Raw genomic sequence first — 26,105 nt, 5'->3', positions numbered from 1 at the left:
ACTAATCTGGTATAGTCTTCTGTTTGTAGAACTCTCCTCAGTCAAACTCCTGTGTATTCTTACCTCGTAAATTGTTTCCTTCCTCCTTACTTTCCCTTGGCAGATTTATATGAATGAATTTATTTCCTGATTCCAACCAACCACTTCAACCCAGGTCCCTGTGATCGTTGGAGCTTTCTTGCAAACCCATCATGAAATTGGGATATGGAAATACTTCAGTATCCTGCTTAAGTAGACAAAATTAACCTCATCTTTAGAAAGGAGAGAAAACTCTTAAATGGGGATGGAAATTCAGGAGTTCCCCTCCTGCAGATTTTTCTCTAGCACCTGGCATTGATGAAATGTCTAGCTGTGCACAAGTTGAAGCAAGCTTGTCAGAAATCTCAAGTAGCATCAAAAACCACTCATGAATCTTAATGGCTTGACGACACCAAGGGCAGCCTTTTTAATTAGTTATCCAACCTTTTTTCATGCAATATACCAAAGCTGTGAGAATCAAATAAAGGGCAAATACACAACTCTGGGAAGGGGCAAGGAGAGGATGACTTGAGTCGTTCTAAACCAGCGCAGACCGTAGCCTGGCTTGGTTGGAGGTCAATCCTGCAAAGGTCTACAATGTTCTCAGTTATCCTAGGCCAGCTCCAGTTGCCGGCTTTTGAGGGGCGAGAGAGTACGGTTGGTGGTGCGGTTGAAAGTGTCCACCTCTGGCACAAATCTCTCAGCCGGAACCGTCAGCTTTCGCCTGCCATCCATGCATTTGTTATCCAACACCAGAGAGTTCATCTTGCAGGAAATATCTGTCTGGATGCGGTACAGGTGCTTATAGAGGGCATCCAAAGCATCCCTGCAAAAATGAAGAGAAGATGGTTGCAGCTTCTTTCCAGGTGAACTAAAAATTGCAAATCTTCCCACTTCAATCTCATTCTAACATTTATTACCGAGGGATGGAAATAGGAAACATCTGAAACTAGTAAAGGGAGTGAGCAACACGATTTCCCAACTGATATTGCAAGATCATCCCTTCCCATTACCACCAAAAACCATTTCCCCTTAAAGAGAAAAGTATGATGGACCAGAAGTTTTTTTCTCCCCATTGGCAGATTTCCCAGCTGATGATCATTTTACCAGCTCCATGAAGACAACATGTCTGTGAACACACTGCTAGCTATTGTTTACCATGGATCTAGAGATAGTAGGACAGGCTTTTATACATCTCTCAAGATAGGTTAGACCAAATGAAATTGTTTGTTTGTTTGTTTGTTTGTGACATGTCGCCGGAGATGGTTTCTGCTCTGGCGAGTCGAGTCTTAGGACTGTGTGGCAGGGTTAGCTCCCATAACTCTCCTCGGCTTCTGTCCACCTAACAGTTTGAAAGCATGTTCTATGCAAGTAGATAAATAGGTACCACTTCAGTGGTAAGGTGTTAAGTTCTGGAAGTAACGAGGCTGGAGACCAGGGTAGTGACAACAGCTCTTTAATATATGGTGAACCCAGCAACAGGCTGGGGGAAAAACCTCTCCTTTTATACAGTTCTGCTGGTGGCTTCGTCCAATCAGCAACGTGCTGATTTCCCGCCCAAATATTTAAAGGTATATACAAGAATACATAACACTCCTCCCCTCCCAGAAAACACTTTGCCTCTATTTGCATTTTATTTACATGTTATTTTTCGACATAGTCACGCAAATAACCTGGGCGTCTCCTAGTTCTTTCAGACCTGCGCGGTTCAGTCCTGGGTGGTGTTTTGAGCTGTTCGGAGGGTCTGTTTTCTCCTCCCAGCTCTTTCTCTAGGCCATCGGGCCCTGGATTATTTGCAGATTCCTTTTCTTGGCCATCCGGCCCTGGATTACTTTTGTAATTTTCCCAGTCGTTTCCCTCGGGAACCTGATGGCGTCGCTGGACCTCCGGGACCTCAGCTAAGTCTTGCGCCTCCCCCGGGTCATGGTCAGCTGTGGGTTCAAATAAGGAGGGGTCATAATTTATTTCCTGTGGCTTAGGTTGTTCAGTTATTCGTCTCCTTATCTGATCTATGTGGCGCCTCCATACTCGGTTGTCTTGTAATTCGACCAAGTATGACTTTGGGCCGGTTGCTTTTATTATTTGCCCTGCGAGCCAACTTGGGCCGTCCCCGTAGTTGCAGGCCCACACTCGGTCGCCTATGCCCACTTCCCTTGTTTTGTCTATTTCCCCCTTGTAACCCTCTGGTGTGTAATGGGGACTCAAACGGTCAAGTGGGCACCGGAGTTTCCGTCCCATCAATAGTTCGGCTGGGCTTCTGCCTGTAGCAGTGCTTGGGGTTCTGTGCTGAACGGCCAGAAAAAGGTCTATCTTTGTTTGCCAGTTACCTGGCTTGAGCCTGGACAATGCCTCCTTAGCGCTCCGGACGGAACGCTCTGCAAGGCCATTCGACGCAGGGTGGAAGGGCGCAGAGAGGGCATGTCGGATGCCCTCCTCTGCCAAGTATTCTTCGAACTGGGCTGCCGTGAATTGCGGCCCGTTGTCGGACACCAGAGTGTCAGGCAACCCGTGGGTTGCGAATAAGTGGCGCAGGGCTGCGATTACTGCCTCGGCTGTAGTGGATTTCATGAGTATGATCTCCAACCATTTAGAGAATGCGTCGACAACCACTAGGAAAGTTTGGCCATGGAAGGGGCCAGCAAAATCAATGTGAATTCTTGACCAGGGCCCTTGGGGTTTTTCCCATTCCCTGACTGGGGCTGTTGGGGGTAGGGGTCTGGACTCTTGGCAAGCCTGGCATTTCCCCACCCTCTCAGCAATCTCTGAGTCCATGAGTGGCCACCACACATAGCTTCTCGCTAGCCCCTTCATTCGGACGATCCCTGGGTGGCCCTCGTGGAGGAGGTCCAGTACTTTTCCCCTTAGTTTATCGGGGATTACCACACGATCACCCCATAACAGGCACCCCCCTTGAGCCGAGAGCTCATCCGTTTTAACAAATTCCTTAAACCGTTAAGCCCGGTAGCGGGCCACCCTCTTTGTACCCAACCGAGTACAGTCCTTAACATAATGTCCCGGTATGATGCCCAAGCCACTTCCTTAGATGTGACTGGGCCAGAGTCCAAAGAGTCAATAAGTAGGATGGGCGTCCCCGGCGTAGGGTCTTCGATGGCCCCTGGTAGTGGGCATCTGCTTAACGCGTCTGCATGCCCCACTTCTTTTCCTGGTCGATGCTGTAGCTTGTACGAATAAGCGGCTAAGAAAATAGTCCATCGGGTTAAGCGTGGCGAAAGTGCCACAGGCGTTGGGCGGTCGCCAGCCAGTATCCCTAGTAGCGGTCTATGGTCAGTCACGATTTCAAAATTCCGCCCAAAAACATATTCGTGGAATTTTTTCACCCCTGACACAATGGCTAGTGCTTCTTTATCTAATTGGCTGTAGTTCCTCTCTGGGGAGGACATCGTTCTAGAGTAAAAGGCTATGGGGGCTTCTGTGCCGTTTGGAAGTCTATGGCTGAGTACAGCCCCCACCCCGTAAGGGGAGGCATCGCAAACCAGCACTAGGGGCAATGAGTTATGATATTGGATGAGCAGGCTGTCACTTGAGAGCAGGTTTTTTACTGCTTCGAAAGCCCTATTTTCCGACTTTCCCCAAGACCAAACAGTATTTTTTCCTAAAAGCCTATGCAGCGGTTCAGCAACGGTCGCTTTATTTTTTTAAAAAACCGCGTAAAAATTCACTAGCCCCAGGAATGCCTGTAGCTCTGCTTTGTTTTTGGGCGCTGGAGCCTTTCTAATTGCCTTGACCTTGCTCTCAGTGGGGTGAATTCCTTTCTTGTCTATCCGGTAGCCCAAGAATTCGACGGATTCGACCCCTATCTGGCATTTGTTTACCTTGACTTTTAATCCGGCTGTCCGGAAAATGCCCAGAACCTTTCTCAACCGCTCCCCCAATTCCTCTACGTTTTCCCCTGAAATCAGGACATCATCGAAGTAGGGAACTACCCCTGGGAGCCCTTGCAGAAGTCGTTCCATTAGGTTTTGGAACAGCCCTGGTGCCACACTCACCCCAAATTGCAATCGGGTGCACTTGAAGGCCCCCCTGTGCGTTACAATCGTTTGGGCTTCGGCTGTGCGGGCGTCTACGGGCAGTTGTTGGTAGGCTTGGGGCAAGTCTAACTTTGGAAAGACTTGCCCTTGTCCCCAAGAGTGCAGCAAGTGTTGCACCACGGGAACCGGGTAAGCGCTTTTCTGTAAGGCTTTGTTAAGTGTCGCCTTGTAGTCAGCGCAAATTCTAATTGACCCGTCTGGTTTTATTGGGGTGACGATTGGCGTCTCCCACTTTGCGTGATCGACTGGCACCAAGATCCCCTGATTTATGAGCTTATCTAGCTCCTTGTCAATTTTTGGTTTTAGGGCAAAAGGGACTCTCCTCGCCTTAAGCCTAATGGGAGCTACCTGGGGGTCTAAGTTGAAGGAAATAGGGGTCCCCTTGTACTTGCCCAGGCAGTCCTTGAAGACATCTTGACCTCGTTAAAGAGAATGTCTTTCAGGTTACAGTCACTTCTGTAGATGCCAGTCACTCCCATGCCCAGGGCACGAAACCAGTCTAGTCCCAACAGACTGGGCAGGGTCCCTTCGACGATCGTGATGGGCAGGGTCTTCTTGTGTGGTCCGTACTCGACTCGGACGGAGGTGGTCCCTCGAACAGGGATGCGATTCCCTTGGTAGTCGTGGACTCGTAGCCGTTGTGCTTGCAGGTGGCGCTTCGCGACTGGCGGCAGTGACTTCGCCAAAGTGTCCCAGGACATGATGGTGATCGCTGATCCCGTGTCTACTTCGGGCCGGCACCGTACTCCCTCTATTTTTGGTTTGGTGGAGGTCTTCTTCTCCACTGGTGTGCGCGGCCTATGACCACAGTCGTTTGGTTTGAATCCGCGCCTTTTTTGTTTGAGCCAATCGCGGGTCGCCTTGCCGATTCCGCGCTCTGATTGGCCGATTTGAATTTTCGGCGGGAAGGTTGGGCCGCTCGACAAACTTGAGCTAGGTGCCCTTTCTTTCCGCACCGCCGACATGTCGCGTCCTTAAACTTGCAGCGTTGGCGCTGGTGTTGACCACCGCAGCTTCCGCATTCGTCTCTGTCCCCTTTGTCGCGTTTCTCGGTTCGGCAGACCCCTTCCTCATCTTCACCGTCGGATTCGGTCTGAACCTCCTCCTGGTGCACTGGGGTTGGCTTCACGCTCGCCTTTGGTGGGACAGGCTTTTGCAGTGTCTCCGCCGCTTGGGTGGACATTTCATGTGCTCTGGCTTCGTCCAGAGCGGTGGCCAGCGTTAGGTTGCTCTTTGCTAGCAGCCGCCGCCGCAAACGGATGTCTCTGACCCCTCGGATGAGTTGCTCGAGGAGCACCTCGCCCAGGTCTCGGTATCCGCAGTCCTTGGACGCTTTCAGCGCCATGTAGTCACCGATGGATTCGCCTCCATCTGCCTTCGCTCTCCAAATTCAAACCGCCGCACGTATTTGGACGGCGCAGCGAAATGGTTTTTAGTAAAGCCTGTAGAGTTGGCCACGACACCGATTGTAACGGCGTTGGCCCTGCCAGGGCTTCCGCGATATCAATGACCTCAGGACCACAGTGGCTTAAGAAATAGGCCCTTTTGCGGTTATCTGGAACTCCTTGCAGTTCGTTGGCTTCTAAGCTTTCAAACGGGTCATATCGTTCCCCATTTCTCTTTAGCGGGTCAAGCAGTGCGGGCGGAGTGTAACTCGCCATCTCCGCTTTTCTGCCCTGTGTTTGCTGGGTTCGGGTCTATCGTGCTTCAGCTCGGTTCTGGTTCTCCTTAGCCTCGATATCCCACCTTCGTCGCCAGTGTTAAGTTCTGGAAGTAACGAGGCTGGAGACCAGGGTAGTGACAACAGCTCTTTAATATATGGTGAACCCAGCAACAGGCTGGGGGAAAAACCTCTCCTTTTATACAGTTCTGCTGGTGGCTTCGTCCAATCAGCAACGTGCTGATTTCCCGCCCAAATATTTAAAGGTATATACAAGAATACATAACATAAGGGATGAGCTGGTGCTCTGTGCAGTCAGTCAGTTTCCTAACACCTCTGAACCTTCTTCTTTACAGTGCCCACTTGTCAGGCAGCTCCAGGAAGGGAGGAGGCCTTAGTTGATACTGCAGGAAGAGCTGCTCAACTTTCTCTTTGGTGCGAAGGCAGCTTGCCTAAGATAAATAGACTTCAACTCATGCTGGCTGGGAGATTCTGGGAGTTGAAGTGCACACGTATTAAAATCTCAAGCGGGATAAATACCGTATTAGATGTGGGACACCTTGGAAGCATGCAAGTGTGTCCTATAACAGGGCTGGTACCTCGGCAAACCAAACTATTACTCTGCAATAGTATTGTGGTCTTCTGGCTATTGTAATAATGCCATATACTAATAAATATTTATTTGTTTATCTTTTATGTCACCCATCTTACCTAGAGGAACCTCTAGGGGGCATACAATCATAAAAACAAGTATATGTATTGGTTTGATTTGCAATCAGGTTTAATTATTTCACAGGTAATTATTGCAGATGTGGGCAACTGCAGCCGCAGGGTCACAAGACAGCCCACACATCTTCTTCTTGCAGCCTTAGGCATCCCCACTGACCATTGCTGAAAACTGAACTCACAACTTCCTGCCATGCTCGGAAGAAGAAAATGCACAAAAACTGCACTAAAATCCTTCACTATCTCGCAGTTGAAAAAATAAAGTGGAAATAAAATCCAAATTGCCCCCATCTCACTGACTTAGTTTACATAATCTAGTTTGCTTTGAGGCCCTCAGCCTCTTCCCTTCCCCCTCCCTCCCTTGTTGAGCTTTGGCCATGTTGTGGCTAAAACCAGGTGACTGGCAAACAAAGATAGACTTTTCCTAGCCGTCCAGCACAGAACCCCAAGCACGGCCACAGGGAAAAGCCCAGCCGAATTACTGATGGGACGGAAACTCCGGTGCCCACTTGACCGTTTGAATCCCCATTACACACCAGAGGGTTACAAGGGGGAATTAGAAAAGACAAGGGAAATGAGCATAGGCGACGGTGTGGGCCCGAAACTATGGGGGCGGCCCTAGTTGGTTCGCAGGCCAAGTAATAAAGATAACCGGGCCAAAATCGTACGTGGTAGAGCTACCAGACAACCGAGTGTGGAGGCGCCACATAGATCAGTTAAGGAAACGAATAACTGATCAAACCGAACCAAATGAAACAAATCATGACCAATACCAATTTGAATTCACAGCTGACAATGACCGGGAGGCGCAAGACTTAGCTGAGGTCCCAGAGTTCCAGCGACGCCATCAGGTTCCCGAGGGAAACAGCTGGGAAAGTTTCAGAAGTAATCCAAGGCCGGATGGCCAAGAAAAAGAGTCAGCCAATAATCCAGAGCCCGTTGGCTCAGAGAGAGAGCTGGGAGGAGAAAACAGCCCCTCTGACCAGCTCAAAACACCACCCAGAACTGAACCGCGCAGGTCAGAAAGAACTAGGAGACGCCCAGGTTATTTGCGTGACTACGTCGAAAAATAACATGTAAATAAATATGTAAATAGAGGCAAAGTGTTTTCTGGGAGGGGAGGAGTGTTATGTATTTATGTTTGTACCTTTAAATATTTAAGCGGGAAATCAGCACGTTGCTGATTGGACAAAGCCTCCAGCAGAACTGTATAAAAGGAGAGGTTTTTCCCCCAGCCTGTCGCTGGGTTCACCCTATATTAAAGAGCTGTTGTCACTACCCTGGTCTCCAGCCTCGTTACTTCCCGAACTTAACATAAACGGTAAGGGTTCTCCTTGTTTTTAAAGGATGTTGCATGCAAAGGTATTAAAATTCATCTTTAATCATACTTACTGTTTGTACATGTGGATAAGTCCATGCATGGATAACCTGAGCCTTGAATTTTAACCAAAATACCACCACCCGCAGATAATATGATCCTCAACGTTTTCATGTTTTAATTTTCACTATTGGCTTATCTGCAAGTGGTGCATTTTTCACAGTATTTTGGTTAAAAATTCGAAGGTTGTTTTATGTGCGAAGGCTGTATACACGGATATATGCCGGATTTATTTTATATTGTATTCCTTTGAGTCAGCTTTTTATTCCTCATGTCTGCCTGGACAAGTCCTTGCAATTATTTTGACAAGATTTCAGAAGTAGCTTGCCATTAACTTCTTTTTTGGGATGAGAGCAAGTGACTGGCCCAAGGTCACCGACAGTGGTGGGTTTCAAAAAATTTTACTACCAATTCTGTGGGTGTGACTTGGTGGGCGTGGCAGGGGAAGGATATTGTAAAATCTCCCTTCCCACCACACTCCAGAGGAAGGATACTGCAAAATCTTCATTTCCTCCTGATCAGCTGGTGGGGGGGCAGTCAGAGGTGGTACCAGTTCTCCAGAACTGGTCAGAACCTGCTGAAACCCACCTCTGGACACCAAGCTGACTTTGAGCCTAAGGTGTGACTAGAACTAAAATAAACACTACAACTTACTGTGACTGTGCCATTTTTTGCTTTAATGCAGCTATTGTGCCTTCTAGTTGATGAACTTCATCTGTTAATCCATGTTGAGCCTAGAGTTAAGGAGACAGAAAGCAAGCAATTCAGGGTTCAGAAATAGCAAAGGCCAGACTGATCAGAGAAGTCTATAGAACTCTTTCGATATTACCACTTCCTGCTATAAAGAATTGTGTTCCACAAGTGGTGAATGGTCCAACACTGGAAATTTTTAAGAAGGTGTTAGAACAACCATTTGTCTGAAGTGGTGTAGGGTTTCCTGCCTGGGCAGGGGGTTGGACTAGAAGACCTCCAAGGTCCCTTCCAACTCTGTTATTATTATTAAGTAGTCTTCACCTTAAACTGCGGTCATATGTTGAGGTAGCCACGTGACTGAAAGTAATTTTACAGGCTTTTTCGTGGCAGTCATTAAGTGAACACAGCAGTTATTAAGCAAACCCATTTATTTGTGGGTTTATTATTATTTATTTTCTCCACAAAATGGCTGACCATAGTGGGGACTTACAATGGCCAGGGGTGTTTCATGGGCCATAAAGTAGCAACAGCAATAGCCCTTAGACTTATATACCTCTTCACAGTGCTTTACAGCCCGCTCTAGCAGTTTGCAGAGTATCAGCCTATTGCCCCCAACAATTTGGGTCCTCATTTTACCCACCTTGGCAGGATGGAGGGCTCAGTCAACCTTGAGCCTGGTGAGAATTGAACTGCCAAATTGCAGTCAGCCGGCAGTCAGCAGAAGTAGCCTGCAGTACTGCACTCTAACCACTGCCCCATCACAGCTCATGTTCCATGGCTGTTGTAACTTCAAACAGCTGTTAAATAACCGATTATTAAGTGAGGATTATCTCTACAGAGAACAGCCACCCTCAATCTTCTTGCATCTAAATTAAGTGGACGCTAGGAGTCATCCAAACTAGACTCCTCCACGAAAGCCCTTGTAAAGTCCTTGGTGCTCTCTGAGCTGGGTTGTTTTATTGAAGACATTTCATTACCAAGCTAGGTAACATCATCAGTGCACATCAAGAAAACAACCCAGCTCAGAAAGCATTAAGGATCACACGGTTCAAACCTAAGCTACAAGCAGTCTCTTCTTTCAGTATCCACATCTCTTTCATGGAAATGTTATGCTTTCTCTCCACCTTCATGCATAATCAGAGACTCAGTGCTGCCCCCACTGCTGCCCCCACTGGTCCCCACTGTTGCCTTTCTAGCCTTAAAAGCCTCCTGTACCTGGTCACGGCAAAGCTCCATGTTGGGACGGTAAGTCCGAGTCTCCAGGCGAGTGTGAACCAATTTCAGACTGGCCATTTTCCTTCGGAGATCTTCCTCCAGACGTCGAATGTCCTCCTCCATGTCAGCAATTTCTTCCAATGTCTGGAAGAAACACAGTCATGGTTTGCTTTCAGAAACACCATACAAATAGAGTGTAGAAATCATGGGTGACCAATTCCCTAATATTTTTCCTGGCGATTCAAAAATGCTGCCAACTCCATGTAAAAGGCAGGCATAGGAATGGGGTTACAGCTCACGTTAGGGTGAATTTTGCATGCAGGAGCTCTTGTGGCAGGACCAAGAAAGATTTGGGCCAGACTTCAGGAGAAACTAATGTTACCTACATAATGTAAGATACATGGAGCTCTGCCTATGGCAATCTTCTAGGACACTTCCAAATCCCAGAATTGTATGGTGGCTGGGGAATTCTGGGAGTTGATATTCACACCTCTGCAGGCCTATGGAGATTCTCAGTCATCCAGATCATAGTTGTCCCAAAAGTGCTTTTTCAAGAGGCAATTGGACTTGTTTGTTTCTCTTCGAAGATGTTTTAATTCTCACAACCTGGATATAAATTGCTTCAACATCTACCCTCAAAATGACACTATAGGCACTGCACACCAAAACAACAAGACACAAGGACAGTTTTTTCCCAAACGCCATCACTCTGCTACACAAGTAATTCCCTCAACACTGTCAAATTAACTACTAAGCCTGTATTACTATTCTTCTCATCCTTACTAGTACCTATCTCTTCCCACTTATGGCTATATCCATGTTGCTTTACAACTTATATTGTTTTTATTGTTTCTTAGTATGATTTGATTGCTCATTAGTATCCTATAACTATCACTAAGTGTTGTATCTTGACGAATATATTTTATTTTTTCTTTATGTACACTGAGAGCATATGCACCAAAGACAAATTCTTTGTGTGTCCAATCACACTTGACCAATAAAGAATTCTATTCTATTCTATTCTATTCTATTCTATTCTATTCTATTCTATTCTATTCTATTCTATTCTATTCTAGCCCTAGCCCTAGCCCTAGCCCTAGCCCTAGCCCTCTTCAACTCCCAGAATTCCTCAGCCAGCCATGCTGGGAGTTGAAATCTAGAAGCCTTAAAATTGCCAAGTTTGGAGACCCCTGGAATACAGGAATATCCAGAGCTGCCTTCCCACAGAAGCATGATGCCATCTATCCTATCCAGTAATTCAGCAGTGGGCTAACCCTCTCTAGGGCACAATCTGGTTAAGATTCCTAAAATGTTGACAGTCTTACAGCAGGTACAGCTTTATGCAGCCCCCTGGCATTACTGTACCTTTAGATCCAGTCTGACACAGTGGCAGAAACTCGAAGTGGATGTACCCCAATTTTCTTTCCCCTTAGGATGGCAATCAAATCACCCACAGAACATGTGCATCAGCTCATCTTTTTAGATCTGGCAGAGAAGATGTCCTGCATATCAGCTAAGGGTTTATGTCTGGGGGCTCCCAGGAAATGTATCTTCTCTGCTGTAGTACCTGCCATTCCCACCCACCCCCCAAATTGAATCAGCTCCATCCTTCTTCATATTGCAGAAGACCCTCAACACCTCCATCCAAGAAGCTTCAGTTGCCTCTTAAAAAAGCACTTTGGAGGCACCTCTGGAGGAAACCCCTTTTTAAGAAGCAAGTGTGGCGTTTCTTCTGATGTTCTCTCATTAACAGCAGCCAGTGCAAGCATAAACTCCCACTACTCAAAGTTACTTTGTGAAGAAATTGGGGAAGTTCTTTCTATCATTGTTTTTTATAGCTGGGAATGAGTCATAGGGAGGGAGACACATGGAAGTTACGATGTTGTTGGCAGGAGAGCAACTGAGCAAGGCATAAAAAGTCCACAAGAATTAATGTAGCTTTTCTCGACTATTTTTGAGTTCTTGTTTATAATTTGATTATTTCATTCATTTGTTGATTTTTTAAAAATTTATTCATAATCATACTGAGATCTCTGCTTACCAACGAAGTCACTGATATAACCCATTTTCTGGTATTTGCACAATATATTGAATCTGAAGTAACCCAAGTCCTCATAACCCCTATCTAAGCCTGTGGTGCATAAGCCTGGAACGCTGAAACGTCCTGTCCTACAAGTTGTTTCTGGCTCTGCACACTTAAAGATAAAGGTTCCCCTCGCACATATATGCTAGTCATTCCCGACTCTAGGGGGCAGTGCTCATCTCCATTTCAAAGCCAAAGAGCCCAAAAACATCTCCTTGGTCATGTGGCCAGCATGACTCAACGCCAAAGGCGCACGGAACACTGTTACCTTCCCACCAAAGGTGGTCCCTCTTTTTCTACTTGCATTTTTTACGTGCTTTCAAACTGCTAGGTTGTCGGAAGTTGGGACAAGTCACGGGAGCTCACCCTGTTACACGGACACTAGGGATTCAAATCGCTGAACTGCCAACCTTTTGAATGACAAGTTCAGCGTCTTAGCCACTGAGCCACCACATCCCTTCTTCTGCACACTTAGACTTAGAATAATTTTATTGTCACTTTAAATGTACACTAATCAGCATATATTAAAGTGAAATTTCACTGCATGCAGTTCTCAAAGGGTCTCCACCTATACTATACACTACATAAACATGACAAATAAATAAATATGCATATACCCACATATATTATAAGGCACATCTATGGACACTCTGGGCCATTCCTTGCTTTGGAGTAGCACCTTGGTAACTCCTGTTGCGACCAACATATGTCCTCCTACATATTCCTAGACTATCTTCAGAGGCTCCAAGTACAGGTAGTCCTTGACTTATGACTGTTTATTGCATGATGGTTGGAAGTTACAATAGCCTTGGCAAAAACCATGCTCAAAAAAAAAAAAGACTATCACACCACCCTCGCAGTTACAATATCACAATATGGGCGCTTGGCAACCAGGTTGCATTTCCGATACTTGCGGTTTCTTGGGGTCACATGATCACGATTGGCACGGCCAGCTTCCAACAAGCAAAATGAATTGGGAAAGCTGCATTCACTTAACAACCACATGATTTGCTTAATGACTATGGTAAAAGTGGTCACGAAATTGGGTCTGGTCACGTGATGGTTCACTTAACAAATGCATCACTTAGCGACTGGAAATCCCAGTCCCAACTGTGATCATAAATCGAGGACTACCTATTCTTCAATTCTGTATTCCTTGGGGAATGTGCAAATCAAGAAGAATCTGCTCCCTTCCTGTTGAAAAGCAGGACCAGAAGTGCATCAGCTTCTCAAATTCAACTTCCCTCTTTCCTGTATTATTCTCTCAAGAAGGAAGAGGAAGTGTTATGGGAAATTCTGAGAATTAGCAATACTTTGTTTAATCCCCTGGACATCCCTCTGAAGTTAATCCATGTTACCATTCCTGGGAGAACCTCAGCTTGACCCAAATTCATTCTATACATGCAAACGCTGAAGGATCTCTTTACAAATTTGATCCGTCTCCTGCCCGAGCGGAAGACTAACGTTCTTTTCTTGCCATCTCAGCTCGTCAAGAGCTTTTTCCAGTTCATGGATCCTCTTCCGGAAAGCAAATTCGGTAGCGACACGTTGAGCTTCTAACTCATTGTCGGTCTAGGAAGGAAAAACTCAGGTCAAAAGAGTAGACAGAGAAACTGTAATTAATTAAAGAAGATTTTTCTCCTTATAGGGCTAACAGCCGTTTTGCTTGTCCACAGCTGGCGATCTCCCTCTGGTGTGGTCAGAAAGACAAGACGGAAGTCGCAATGATGCCATTGAAATTCTGCCTATTTGTATGTAAATACACATTAGAAATGGGTGGAGCTTGCTTAGCATCATTATAGGTTCCATGGTGAGGGTTTTCTTTCTACCATATCCACATCAGGGGTGAAATGCTCTGAAGTCTGCTACTGGTTCGCTTCGCATGCACATGCGCAGTGCGTGTCAAATGCGCACTTCACGTGCAGGCGCATTGCAGACGCTACCACGCAGTGCTGAAAAAGGAGGATTAAGAAGCCTTTTTTAAGTAGAACAGGGAGGGAGGGGAAACAGCTGTGTCGCGTGATTTAGATTTGCTAGAAAGCAGGATTTCCTGCTTTCTAGCGAATTTAAATCGCATGGCACAGCTGATAGTTGGATATACCGGTTCACCCGAACTGGTAGCATTTTTTTTACTATCAGTTTGTCCGAACTGGTACTTTTACCAGTTCGGGAGAACCGGCCCAAACTGGTAGCATTCCACCCCTGTTCCACATTTAATTTCAAGTGTTTCAAGGACATACCAGTTCTGTGAAATGAATTTGGCTGAGAACGAAAACTGGCTGAAATCATTCAATGTATTGAAATGTCAATCTGGGTTTTGACATCTAAATTAAGCATTATATATGTCCTAAATGCACTTATCACTATACCTACTACCACTGTTCTTTTTAAAGCATTGACTGCCAGAATGATGCTATACCCATTTAAACATTGGGGAGAATTCAGAAAGAAAAATACACACACACACACACACACACACACTGTAATTTGTTTTTTTCTGGATTCTCTCTCAAGCAATAGATAGAACTAGTACACAAACAATAATATTTATATATATTATTTATTTGATTTAGAGCCTACATTTTCCTCCACAACAATAACCCTGTGAGGTAGGTTAGGCTGAGAAAGAGTGACTGGCCCAAAGTCTTTCAGTTTCAATTATTATTCAGTTATTATCACAATCACACATCAACAACAGGTCAAAAAACACAATCCTTCTTATTCCCAAATAGTATACTATAAGATAATGCATCCCTGTAGCATTTTTTTTTCTGAAATTTTCAGAATGGTTTCTGTAATGCCCCTCTAAAACTCTCTTATTCTGTTTCTTCTAAAGATGAATTCCAAATATATAATTTGATGCTGTCCAATCTCACATCTCAGTGTGTCGTTCTATTAACATAGGTTGGTGTTTTAATATTTTATCTTTAACTGAGAAAGCTTATGAAATGAAATGAAGAAAAAGGGTTTCTGTACAGCCTAAACTTCAGACACTGCTTCTATTACAGACAGAGGATATAGCTTGTATATTATTTGAATGCCAAGTGGAGATTCAGAGAGAGGAAGAGAGTGGGAGGCAAGGGGAGAGGGAGGGAGAGAGAGGGGGGGGGGAGAGATTGCATTGCAGATTAGATTGGTGTTTCTGAAGCTTAGCCATTTTAAGATGCATAGACTTCAACTCAGGGCCTCTGTGGCTCAGACTGGTAAGACAGTCTGTTATTAACAGCAGCTGCTTGCAATTACTGCAGGTTCAAGCCCCACCAGGCCCAAGGTTGACTCAGCCTTCCATCCTTTATAAGGTAGGTAAAATGAGGACCCAGATTGTTGGGGGCAATAAGTTGACTTTGTATATAATATACAAATGGATGAAGACTATTGCTTGACATAGTGTAAGCTGCCCTGAGTCTTCGGAGAAGAGCGGGATATAAATGCAAATTAAAAAAACAACTCATGCTGGCTGGGGGATTCTGGGAGTTGATGTCCACCCATCTTAAAGTAGCCAAGCTTTATAAATATTATATTAAATGAAACCTTTTGGGGATTCTTATATTAAAGCAACATACAGGTAGAGTCCTCAGCTTACAACCATTCATGTATGAACCATTCAAAGTTACAATAGCACTGAAAAAAGGGACTTGCAACGGGTCCTCATGTTTAGAGACACAGCATCCCCTGGTCATGTGAACAAAATTTAGGCATTTGGCACCATGTATTTAAAATTGCCGCCGCATTATTTGCGACCTTCCCAGCTGGTTTCAGGCAAGGAAAGTCAAGGAGAGAAAACAGATTCACTTAACAGCCAAGTAAATTCAACTTAACAACTGCAGAAATTCAGTTGACAACTGCGATTTATAAAAAGGTAGTAAAATCAGGCGCAACTCACTGCACAAGTATCTTGCTTAGCAATGGAAATTCTGGTCCCCAATTCTGGTCATAAGTTGAGGACTACCTGTATTTCATGTCTAATCAGAACCCAAACATTGTCCGTAACTCCACCCTTTATCTGAACAAAACAGTACAACTGAGATCTGCAGGCATGGATCTGATTGGGGTGAATTGCAGAAGGAGGACACAGAAATATGATTTGTATTTCCTTTTAGTTCTGCCTTTTACTCTGCTTTGCTACACATGGTCTTATTACTGTTCTGTACGTTGTATTTTGATGTGGCCTAATGGCTAATCAATGAGCTCTTACTATTATTACTATTATGAAGTGGTTGAAACAATTTGCTTGCCGTTAAGTTATCTAGAAGCGAAACTATTATTAACCTGCGCAATGGTGAGAGCGATGGCCTCTCTCAACTCTGTGGAGGCTTTCATTTCCATCTCTGCCCGATCCTTGTTGTATTGACTGAACTGGTCCCACTGCTCCGGTGTGATTGTTCTACAAAAGGCAGACACGGTCTGTTGGTTTGGTTATTTCATTCACATTCATGCCACTTTCAAGCATACACCTCTTTCCCTGACTCAGAATTCCCAAGATTCGACGGACAGGTGAAAAGAAAGCCCATGTGTAAATTAGCACCATCAGGTCGGAATGGGACAACTCGCCATGGCCAACTCGCTGCAGGACCTCTCACCACAGCCAACTTGCTATTAAATACTCCCCACAGGACAATTCAACCAATACAAAAGTTACATTAATTTTGATGGAACCATGGCCAATAATAACAAAAATAAAGTCAATACAGAAATACAAGAATTACAATAGTCACCAATATCAAAAGTAACTGAATGAAATGATTAATACAGAATTGAACTGACCTGCAGAGAATTGCCCTACTATGAGTTGGCTAGTTGTCCCATAGCAAGTTGGCCAAGGCAATTTGGCCCTGATGAGTTGACTTAGACCCGAGCCATGTAACATCACTTCTTTGCAAAATTCATTAACTCTGTGTTAGCTTCTGAGGGCTATTCAAGTTATCGGTCATCATCTGCAAACCCCGACATGGCACAAGACATGACTTACTTCTGGGACTGCCTCTAATAGGGTGGACCGAGATGGGGTCCCCTCCTGGAACCTAGATGGGGTGGCTTTTCAGTGAGTAATCTCTCTAGTGCTCAGCTGGCTCGGATTGAGCTGGCCTTGAAGAAAGTCTTAAAAACGTAACTATTCCCTCATTGTTTGGATATGGATGAGTAAGTTCTCAGCAGACAGTGGAGGAGTGTGCGCCAGATCATCTGTTATTGATTTGATTGTAGATCGTTGTTTTTATTTATGCCATTTTTGGATAAGTTGTCCAAAGTGGCATTATTTGAGTTGGGTGGCCACATACATCCAAATACACAAATATATAAGATTTAACTAGTTGGGAAAGTACCGGAAATCTGTTGTACTGGAAACAGGGCAGACCTGGGTCCTGTTGTACTGTCCCATGCAAATCCTATCAAAGTGGAATGAGACAGAACTTCCAGGTTGAAGGAATTTTTGCTCAATGACATAAAAATCTGAATAAATATAACTAAGGCATTATTAAGCACGGTGTGAAAAATCTCACCCATTTATAAACTACTTTTATGGGTTTTAATCAATGAGTGATATGTTGCTGTGTGTGCTGCCAGGGTGATTCATGCCTGGAAATAAAATAGAGAATCATAAAAATACCCAAAGACTTAAAATAGCACAGAAGAGAAGCTGCCTAAAGCACACTTTAGAACAATGGATGGATTCCCACCTGGTACCATAAATGTAGAAATCCCATTTGCCATTTTAATGGAACCAAAAGGAATTCAGATTAATTCAGCTGAATGGTTCATTCATTATTTGTCAGGCTTTCCATCTCTTCTTTCTAGACATTTAATCTTACCCAATTGGCAGCCGAGTGGGGTTGACTTTGTAGGAGATATTGGGAGAGTTGACACTGAGAGAAACACAGGTCTGGTCGATCTCCAGGGCTTCCTTCTTCCCTCGGTGATCAAAATTTAACTGCTGCCGGGCCTCCTGCAAGAGGCTGAGAATGATAAACCAAGACTGCATTAGAATAAAGACAATCTTTGTCTTCATGAAACACAGTCCATGAACCTACCTTAAGATCCCCATAACTATGTTCTGCTTGCCCCTTAGAATTTTTCGTGACTCACCAGAGCTGCTCAAAACCCTCACTGACTTTCTGCTGAAGGTCTCTCTTGATAGCATCAATCACTTCCACTTCCTTGTGCAGCTCATCCTCCACATGGTCCTTCACTACATCAATGGCTCGGCGACTCTCGCGGTAAGTGAGATTTTCAATGGCCACATCCAACGGCAGGTTTTTAGCTTGAAGGGCACGTTCTGCTGCCTCCTTCATCTGAAAAGGGAGAGTAAGCACAATAGGAGAAACAGCTCTCCAAGGCTCAGCCAGAACAAGGTTGGAAAGAAGCAGTAGGAGACAATAGACTCATTTCTGTGGGGATTATTTGCTGAGGCTCAGCTTACACTTGTAGATAAGTCTCATCAATTAATTCACTGCACAGTGAAGTTCAATGTTAGAAACAACATTCTGTCAGCATTCCAGAAAAACCCTCCTGCAGAAATGACTCCGAAACCAGCATCTTTCAAAGTTCTTTTACTAGCATAGGTAAACTGGCACAGTTGGATGAAAACCGAAACTGGGGATTCCGGTTCGTCCCTCAATAATACAAACTTCAAAATCTCCAATCCTCAACCATCCTATGTCGAAGCATCACTCCAGCCACTCCTTCTCCAGATGCGAACCCAGCCTGACCTTGACCAACAGAAAAATGTTGTTATGCCTAATCATCCCTTGCACTACCACCCTCCTCCCCTCCTTTCCCACAGAGGAGAATTGTGGCAGCGCATGGAAGTCTTCGGCCTAGTATGGCTTCCAAAGCTGACACATTCTAATGGAGAGTTCTTCAAACTTGGACTTCAATTCCCAGAATTCTGGGAGTTGAAGTCCACAAGTCTTAAAGCTGCCAAGTTTGAAGAACTCTATTCTAATGCAATGCATTGCGTAATATAGCAGTGTATATTAATCTATGTTTCTAACACACCATCATCTTTTTAATATTGGACTTTATTTACTTGTCCACCTCATTATATATAAGAGTTTAAGAAGATAGACTACTGTTCTGTCCTCCTCCGCCTCCGTCCGAATGATGGCTTAATTAGCCGGCAGTATCAGCTCTGCCAAGAGCCAGCGTCTGCCAAGAGCCCTCGTTATCTTCCACGACACTGGTGAGTCACAAACTTCAGCTCTAGTCAATCAGTGGATTTGCCTGTTACAAAGAGACACACCAGCTCTTGCTTCCTTTTATATCCTGTGGGGTGTGGCTCCATGATTCAGCACTTCCTAGGCCTGCCCCACCCTTGCTTCTGTTGTTCCCTCCTCTCCTGCCTACGAAACCTAGGATTCAACCAAGCCTGATTGCTGTCAGCTGGGTCTGCTGGCATGGCCTGGGGAGAAAGACTCAGGGGATGAAGGCCTCATTATTTCTTCCACCTGGCCTGCTTCTGGCTCCTGGAGCTGAGCCAGGGGAGCCAGTGCTCCTGAGGTAAGTCCTGACGGCCTTTCCCCCTCACTTTCCAAGTCACTTTCTGGCAGCAGGGCTGGCTCGGGTGGTGCAGACAAAACAGACTACAGAGATATATCTTGTAAAACGTACAGGTAGTCCTCGAGTTACAACCACAGTTGAGCCCCAATTTCTGTTGCTAAGCGAGACATTTGTTAAGTGAATTTTGCTCCATTTTACCACCTTTCTTGCCACCATGGTGAAGTGAATTACTGCATTTGTTAAGTTAGTAGCATGGTTGTTAAGTGAATCTGGATTCCCCGTTGACTTTGCTTGTCAGAAGGTCGCAAAAGGGGATCACATGACCCTGGGACACTGCAACCGTCATAAATATGAACCAGTTGCCAGGCATCTGAATTTTGATCATGTGACTATGGAGATGCTGCAAAAGTCATAAGTGTGACAAATGGCCATACGTCTACTTTTTCAGTGCCATTGTAACTTTGAACGGTCACTAAATGAAGTGTTGTAAGTCAAGGACTTCCTGTACTTCTCCATCAAATTCAGGGAAGTGTGTTATGATCTTCCAAACTTTTTTACTCCAGGATAAGAGGAAACGGAGGGGAGTGGGGAATAAAACCTGGATTTACTGCTCTCAAACTCAAAACAAAATCATGTTGCATCATTTCATCCTTGCTACTGTCCTCAGACTTTCCCCAAAATTTAGTGCTAGCTCCAATCCACCACCAATCTTTCCTACCAGAAGTGTGCAAATGCTCTGAGCTTAAAGTGACCAGTTCTGAGAAAGCAGTGGTTCACAGCAGTAGTTTTGAGCATGAAATTTCCCGTACAACCCGTTTCAGAAGGAATACAGGATCTGGTTTGATGTTGTGTCTTTAGAATGAACTGCAGAACTTGAGAGATTTGCTATTAGTTTCCTGGAGAATGGGATGGGTTGAGGAAGACATGAGTCTGTCACGTACTTGAGTCAAGCTATTGATTTCTGTGTCAAGGTCGGTGAGGCACTTATCCAGAGTTTCTTTCCATCGATTGACAATGTCAAGACGCTCATTAAGCCGTGTGCGGTTGTCGTACTCATCCCATTTTGTCTGGGGGAGGAAAAAAAACCTCAAATCACTATTCAGATAGCTCAGTTCTTGAGAAAGGATATAACCAAAGACATGTATTAAATAGAGAATGTGGCCTCTAAAGATAAAACGTTCTAGCTCAACAGTGAAATGCTTGAAGATGACACTCCCTTAATGGTAGAGTTCTTAGCAAGCCTTCTTTCCTTGATCTTACTACAAAGATGCAGCTTCAACCCAGAACAGCTGGCCTTGGAGGTATGGAGATCTTGCCAAACCAACCTTTAAAAATGACAACCAGCCAAATTGCGAGAAGATATTTAGCAGCCAGTGCAGCATTGTAGCAGAGGTCTAGACACATCCATAAATACCTGGATTGTATCTTCTAAATCAGGGATCTCTAACCTTGGTCCCTTTAAGACTTGTGGACTTCAACTCCCAGAGTCCCTCAGCCAGCAAAGTTGAAGTCTACAAGTCTTAAAGGGACCAAGGTTGGAGACCTCTGTTCTAAATGGCCTTCAAGGCCCATATAAAGTGGGTTGCTAAAATCCACCATGAGATGACAAGAACGATTGTCATCAGAGCCTCCTGTTCCAGAAATGGCCACACTTGTACAAAGACTTTCATAACCATGGCATCCATCTGATATTCAAACAAGATCCAAGGGGACCCAGAGTGCAAGCCACTTCTTTTTCTCCTTCCAGACCCTAATGGTCTTCAAGCACCAAGATAGGATCTCAGTATTTTGCTACTGGTAACATTATCAATTTCACTTCTGCATTTTTCATTCATTCATTCATTCATTCATTCATTCATTCATTCATTCATTCATGTTCTATAATCTCCCAGAATTTGAAATGGACAGCTAACATTAGAACCATTATTAAAAAGGCACAATAAAGAATGTTCTTCCTGCGTCAACTCAGAAAGTTTAGGCTGCCCAAGGATCTGCTGATATAGTTCTACAAGAGGAATTATTGAGTCTATCATTTGTATCTCTATAACTGTCTGGTTTGTACAGCAATCAAACAGGACAGGTACAGACTTCAAAGGATAGTTAGGACTGCAGAAAAAACGATTGCAACCAGCCTGTCTTCTATTGAGGACCTGTATACTGCACTGGTTAGAAAGTGGGCTGAAAAACTATCTGCAGATACCTCATATCCTGGATGTTTCAACTCTTCCCCTCAGGATGCTGCAATAGAGCATTGCATGCCAAAACAACTAGGCACAAAGGTAGTTCCCACCCCACCCCCCATGCCATCACTCTGCTGAACACCTAATTACCACAGTATTGTCTTATGTCTAAAGATATTTACTCATGTAGTATGGCTATATTATTATTATCCTTCTATTCTTTTCTGTTGCATTTTCCTATTGGGATCTTATGATTATATTACTTTGTTGTTTGTATGTTCACTGAGAGCTTCTGCAATGGAAACAAATTCCTTGTGTATCCAATCACACTTGACCTTTAAAGCTATGCTATGCCATGCTATGCTACGCTACTCTATTGCTCTATTCTATTATTTTATTCTATTCTATCTTTCTATTTCTATTCTATTAATTCTATTCTACTGTATTCTTTTATTTCAATTTCAATTTCTGTTTCTATTCCTAGTGTATTTATATTTCTATTATTCTAGTCTAGTCTAGTCTAGTCTAGTCTAGTCTATTTTAGTCTAGTCTACTCTAGTCTAGTCTAGTCTATTTAGTCTAGTATAGTCTAGTCTATTTTAGTCTAGTCTAGTCTGGTCCAGTCCAGTCCATTCTATTCCTATTCCTATTCCTATTCCTATTCCTATTCCTATTCCTATTCCTATTCCTATTCCTATTCCTATTCTATTCTCAATTTATATACTGCCCATCTCACAAATGAGTGACTTTGGGCAGCATATTCATTTTCTGCAGATCTTCACAGATGCCCTGGAACAGTTACTGCATTGTTTCTCAACATCGGCAAGTTTAAGACATTTATTTATTTATTTTATTTATTTATTTATTTTGTCACAACAATATATATAAGTATCATACAGAAAGGTTATATAGTATATAAACATATATATGAATAAATATTAGGAGGTATAAGCATATATAGGAAGCATATATAGGAAGAAAAAAAAGAAAAATAATAGGACAGGAATGGTAGGCACGTTTGTGCGCTTATGCACGTCCCTTATGGTCCTCTTAGGAATGGGGTGAGGTCAATAGTAGAGAGTTTTTGGTTAAAGCTTTTAGGATTATGAGAAGAGACCACAGAGTCAGGTAAAGTATTCCAAGCACTGATGATTCTGTTACAGAAGTCATATTTTCTGCAATCTAGATTAAAGCGGTTGACATTAAGTTTAAATCTATTGGTTGCTCTAGTATTATTGCAATTAAAGACATGTGGACTTCAACTCTCAGAATTCCCCAGCCAGCATTTGCCCACCTGGTTATTTGTTTCATTGCGAAGGATCCGGGCTTCTTGCCTGATCTGGTGGGAAGCGGAGCGTTGGCGCTCAGCGTTGCTCGAGAGGAGGTCAGAATTGGTATGCCAATCTGGCAGTGTGAACCTCTGGCCTGGCTTTACACTCAGAGTGGCCATGACGGTTTCCTGCTATAAAAGAAAACAAAAAACAAGAAAAGCATATTGATTACAGTCAAGCCGTGGTTTGTTTACATTATGGTTTGTAGCTAAGATGTGGTTTACTCAAACTTTAGTTCGTTGAACAAACCCATCTTGCAAATGAGCAAAGCCATCATTGTTTATTGTCCTCCTGCTTCTCCTCCTTCCGCTTCCTGGTTCCTTGACAGGCATTGTTTAAAAGGCATTATTAAATATTTCGCATAAGGAAAATATGAAAGCTTGTTTTGACAGACATGCAACGTGCCTTATTTAAGTACATATGTGAAACTGGTGACATGCCAATATTCTTCAATGTATCAACTTAATGGCAAGTAGTATATTCAAGGCAAAGCTGTTGTTAATCATCCGGTCAAATTTGGCATGCTCAATTGGAATAATGGAAGAGAAATCTGTTTATTTTCTATATTTTGCAGTTCAGTTCTCTTATCTAAAGATCAGCAGATTAGTAAAAAGAATGTCTAAACATGCATTAATTCAGGAATGCAGTATGCAAAACCAAAAGAAAAGTCTTTCTCTCTTCTCTTTGTGTGTGTGTGTGTGGGGGGGGGGGTGTAGCTATGTTTGTATGGAGAAAAGCAGGCAAAAAGCTACTGACACTGGGGGAAAACTTCATGCAAAAATGAGGATGAAATGAATTTAAAATCAGAAAAAAAATCTCTAGAAAGTGTATAGATATTTCAAATGTACGTTGGAAACAACACAAATGGTCATTTTATCATACCCAGTGGACTTCTAAAACAGCCAGAAACTTTGGGTTCAAATATATAGAAAGATAAAGAATTTTAAACATCAATTTTCAACCTTTTTCTTTTTTTTTCTTTTTTTACTGGAATTACTGGATAGTCAGTCAAAAAACGAGTCACACTCATACTGTTTATTTTTAATAGGATCCCTGCTGCGAGATTTCTATATGAGTAAAAATGGAAAGGCTCTTGAGATATCCGCAACGGAGGAATGCATGGTGAAAGTGACAGAGGTGGCGAAATTAAATTGCTTGGTTAGAGAAAGATCAGTAACCACATTTGTTTGTGACTGGAAACCTCTTGCGGACTTTTTGCTGGAAAAAAAAAAAGAGAAAAATGAACTGGTGATTTATGGGTCTGATGATTAGAAAGGGCAGCTTAGGGAAAGAAGGACATTATGAGCTAACCGTGGAGAGAAAAGATAAAATATAAACCTATTTATAACAGCTGCTAAGCAGACCAGAAGCTGCTTCTTTAGAATCTTTCTTTTCTTTTCCTTTCCTCTTTCTATATTTCTTTTCCACTTTCCAGATACTTTTCTTTATTCTTTTTTAATTCATTCTGTTGAAAAACTTCTTCCATCAAAGTTATTTTTTTTTAAAAAAAAGAAATGGGGTGGGGAAGCAATATAAATAGATACAGCCATCTCATAGATTCAGTGAAGCCACAAACAGAGCTCATAAAAATCATCCATTTATGTATTGTTGTTGTTGTTTGTTGTTGTTGTTGTTAATTTACTAGGCATCCAACTACCAGTCGAGTTTGGGCGGCATACAAAACTAGAAAAAAAAATATTAAAACATCTAAAAACATAAAATCAGTCAGACAGCAGGTTGGAACAGCATGGCTCAACCTTGGCGACTTTAAGATTGGGTGAACTGCAACTCCCAGAAGTCCCCAGCCAGCATGAAGTCAGGAGAATTCTGGGAGTTAAAATCCACCCATCTTAATCTAAGGTTGAGAAACCCTGGGTTAGAAGATGAAAAGTTTTTACAGTTATGTTCTGCTGAAGAAGGAACGATAACTCTAGATGATTTGGGATACTGGGATAGAAAGAGGAAAGCTTTTCTCCCCTAAATTGGCACCCTCAACTCACCTCTCTGTTCCACTTGGCCTCTGCTTCCTGCAGCTTTTTCTGTTATCAGCAAGGTTGCTAAGCACACTTTAGGAGGTTGCCAGGCAACCACACTCTCCGGGAGCCAATCAGAAAGCATCTCTTGCAACTGTTTACAAAGGAGGAGCAGGGGACCATGGCAACGATGAGATGGTAAGGAAAGGCTTCAAATAGTGGAATCTGCTCTTAGGGCATATATATTTTTTTAAGAAGGGTAATTTATTTTAAATGGGAGGGAGGGTTGCAATAAGAAATGAGACTTTTTAAAAAGGAAATGCTTACACGACTAAAGAATGCATTGCCATAGAGAACTCTCAATTGATCCTGGTTTTTAAAAATGTATAACTTTTGTGTTTCACAGTTTAACCCTGAGCGACAAATATTTTCTTCTACTGATAGTTTTTTAATCCGTATCGGTGATTTTCACTTTATCCTGTATTATTCATGAGCAGTGTGTATTTTGCATGTGTATTTTCCTTAAATTAATTTATGGCAGCTATAAAAAATGTGAAGATACAGTATCTATCAATGGAAGAAATTCAGACTCCTGTACACAGAGAACAAGAAAATAGCAGTGAGGGCAGAAATCATTGGGTAAATTTATTTATATAATAGTAAAATTGTTGTTGTCGTGACCTTTCACTGGGCAAAACAGTGCATGATAGCGGAATAATTTGTGAACCTCAAATGGGCTAATTTACGGAATGTATCCAAAATCTGGGATTTATGAATCCTGTGGAGTTGAAATTGGGCAAACTTTTTAAATTGGTTTATGATAATGTCATAAACATAATCATAAAGCAAGTTGTGACGTTATTACAGAATTATCATCAATGCTTTCCTCTGGTCAACTTGGTCAACCCCTGATATTTGACTGCATTATATAGTTCAGGGGTCTCCAACCTTGGTCCCTTTAAGACTTGTGGACTTCAAATCCCAGAGTCCCTCAGCCAGCAAAGCTGGCTGAGGAACTCTGGGAGTTGAAGTCCACAAGTCTTAAAGGGACCAAGGTTGGAGACCCCTGATATAGTTCGAATTTTAAGGCAGATATATCTCTGAATCTCTCCCTGAATTTGAAGCTCTTTCATTGTTGAAGGTATTGAGAAATCTGATAAGTGAATATTTCTGAAATGAGGAGTCACCACTTGTTTCCCCTCCCCCAACTTGAGTTTGCAATATTCTAATGAACTCTTTGATGCTTTTGGAGCTTAGTTCTTTTCTCGCAGACATTTCATTACCAGAATAACAGAAAAACAAGCG

At 43.3% G+C, this 26,105-nt stretch overlaps 1 protein-coding gene across 1 annotated transcript; it reads right to left on the bottom strand.

The window, feature by feature from the left end:
• Nucleotides 1–317: 317 nt before the first annotated feature.
• On the bottom strand, nucleotides 318–24,857 carry TEKT2 (tektin 2). Its single transcript, XM_058196272.1, has 10 exons — nucleotides 24,828–24,857; nucleotides 22,791–22,958; nucleotides 20,258–20,383; nucleotides 17,904–18,109; nucleotides 17,630–17,773; nucleotides 16,092–16,206; nucleotides 13,287–13,394; nucleotides 9,740–9,883; nucleotides 8,486–8,565; nucleotides 318–844 (listed from the first exon to the last, which is right to left on the bottom strand). Exons 2-10 carry the CDS (start codon nucleotides 22,944–22,946, stop codon nucleotides 631–633), a joined length of 1,293 nt encoding a protein of 430 aa, XP_058052255.1. The 5' UTR covers nucleotides 22,947–22,958; nucleotides 24,828–24,857; the 3' UTR covers nucleotides 318–630.
• Between the last annotated feature and the right edge of the window lie 1,248 nt (nucleotides 24,858–26,105).

Source organism: Ahaetulla prasina, chromosome 10 (assembly GCF_028640845.1).
Source record: "Ahaetulla prasina isolate Xishuangbanna chromosome 10, ASM2864084v1, whole genome shotgun sequence".
NCBI lineage: Eukaryota > Metazoa > Chordata > Lepidosauria > Squamata > Colubridae > Ahaetulla > Ahaetulla prasina.
This window is presented reverse-complemented; position numbering and strand designations above follow the sequence as displayed.

Bases quoted from the DNA above. Each gene is read 5' to 3' on its own strand.
- TEKT2 (XM_058196272.1), bottom strand. From the start codon at position 22,946: ATGGCCACTCTGAGTGTAAAGCCAGGCCAGAGGTTCACACTGCCAGAT. The intron at 18,110-20,257 runs GTACGTGACAGA...CTCCCTTTTCAG, and splicing joins AAATCAATAGCTTGACTCAA to ATGAAGGAGGCAGCAGAACG. The intron at 8,566-9,739 runs GTACAGGAGGCT...CCTTAACTCTAG, and splicing joins TGGAGCTTTGCCGTGACCAG to GCTCAACATGGATTAACAGA.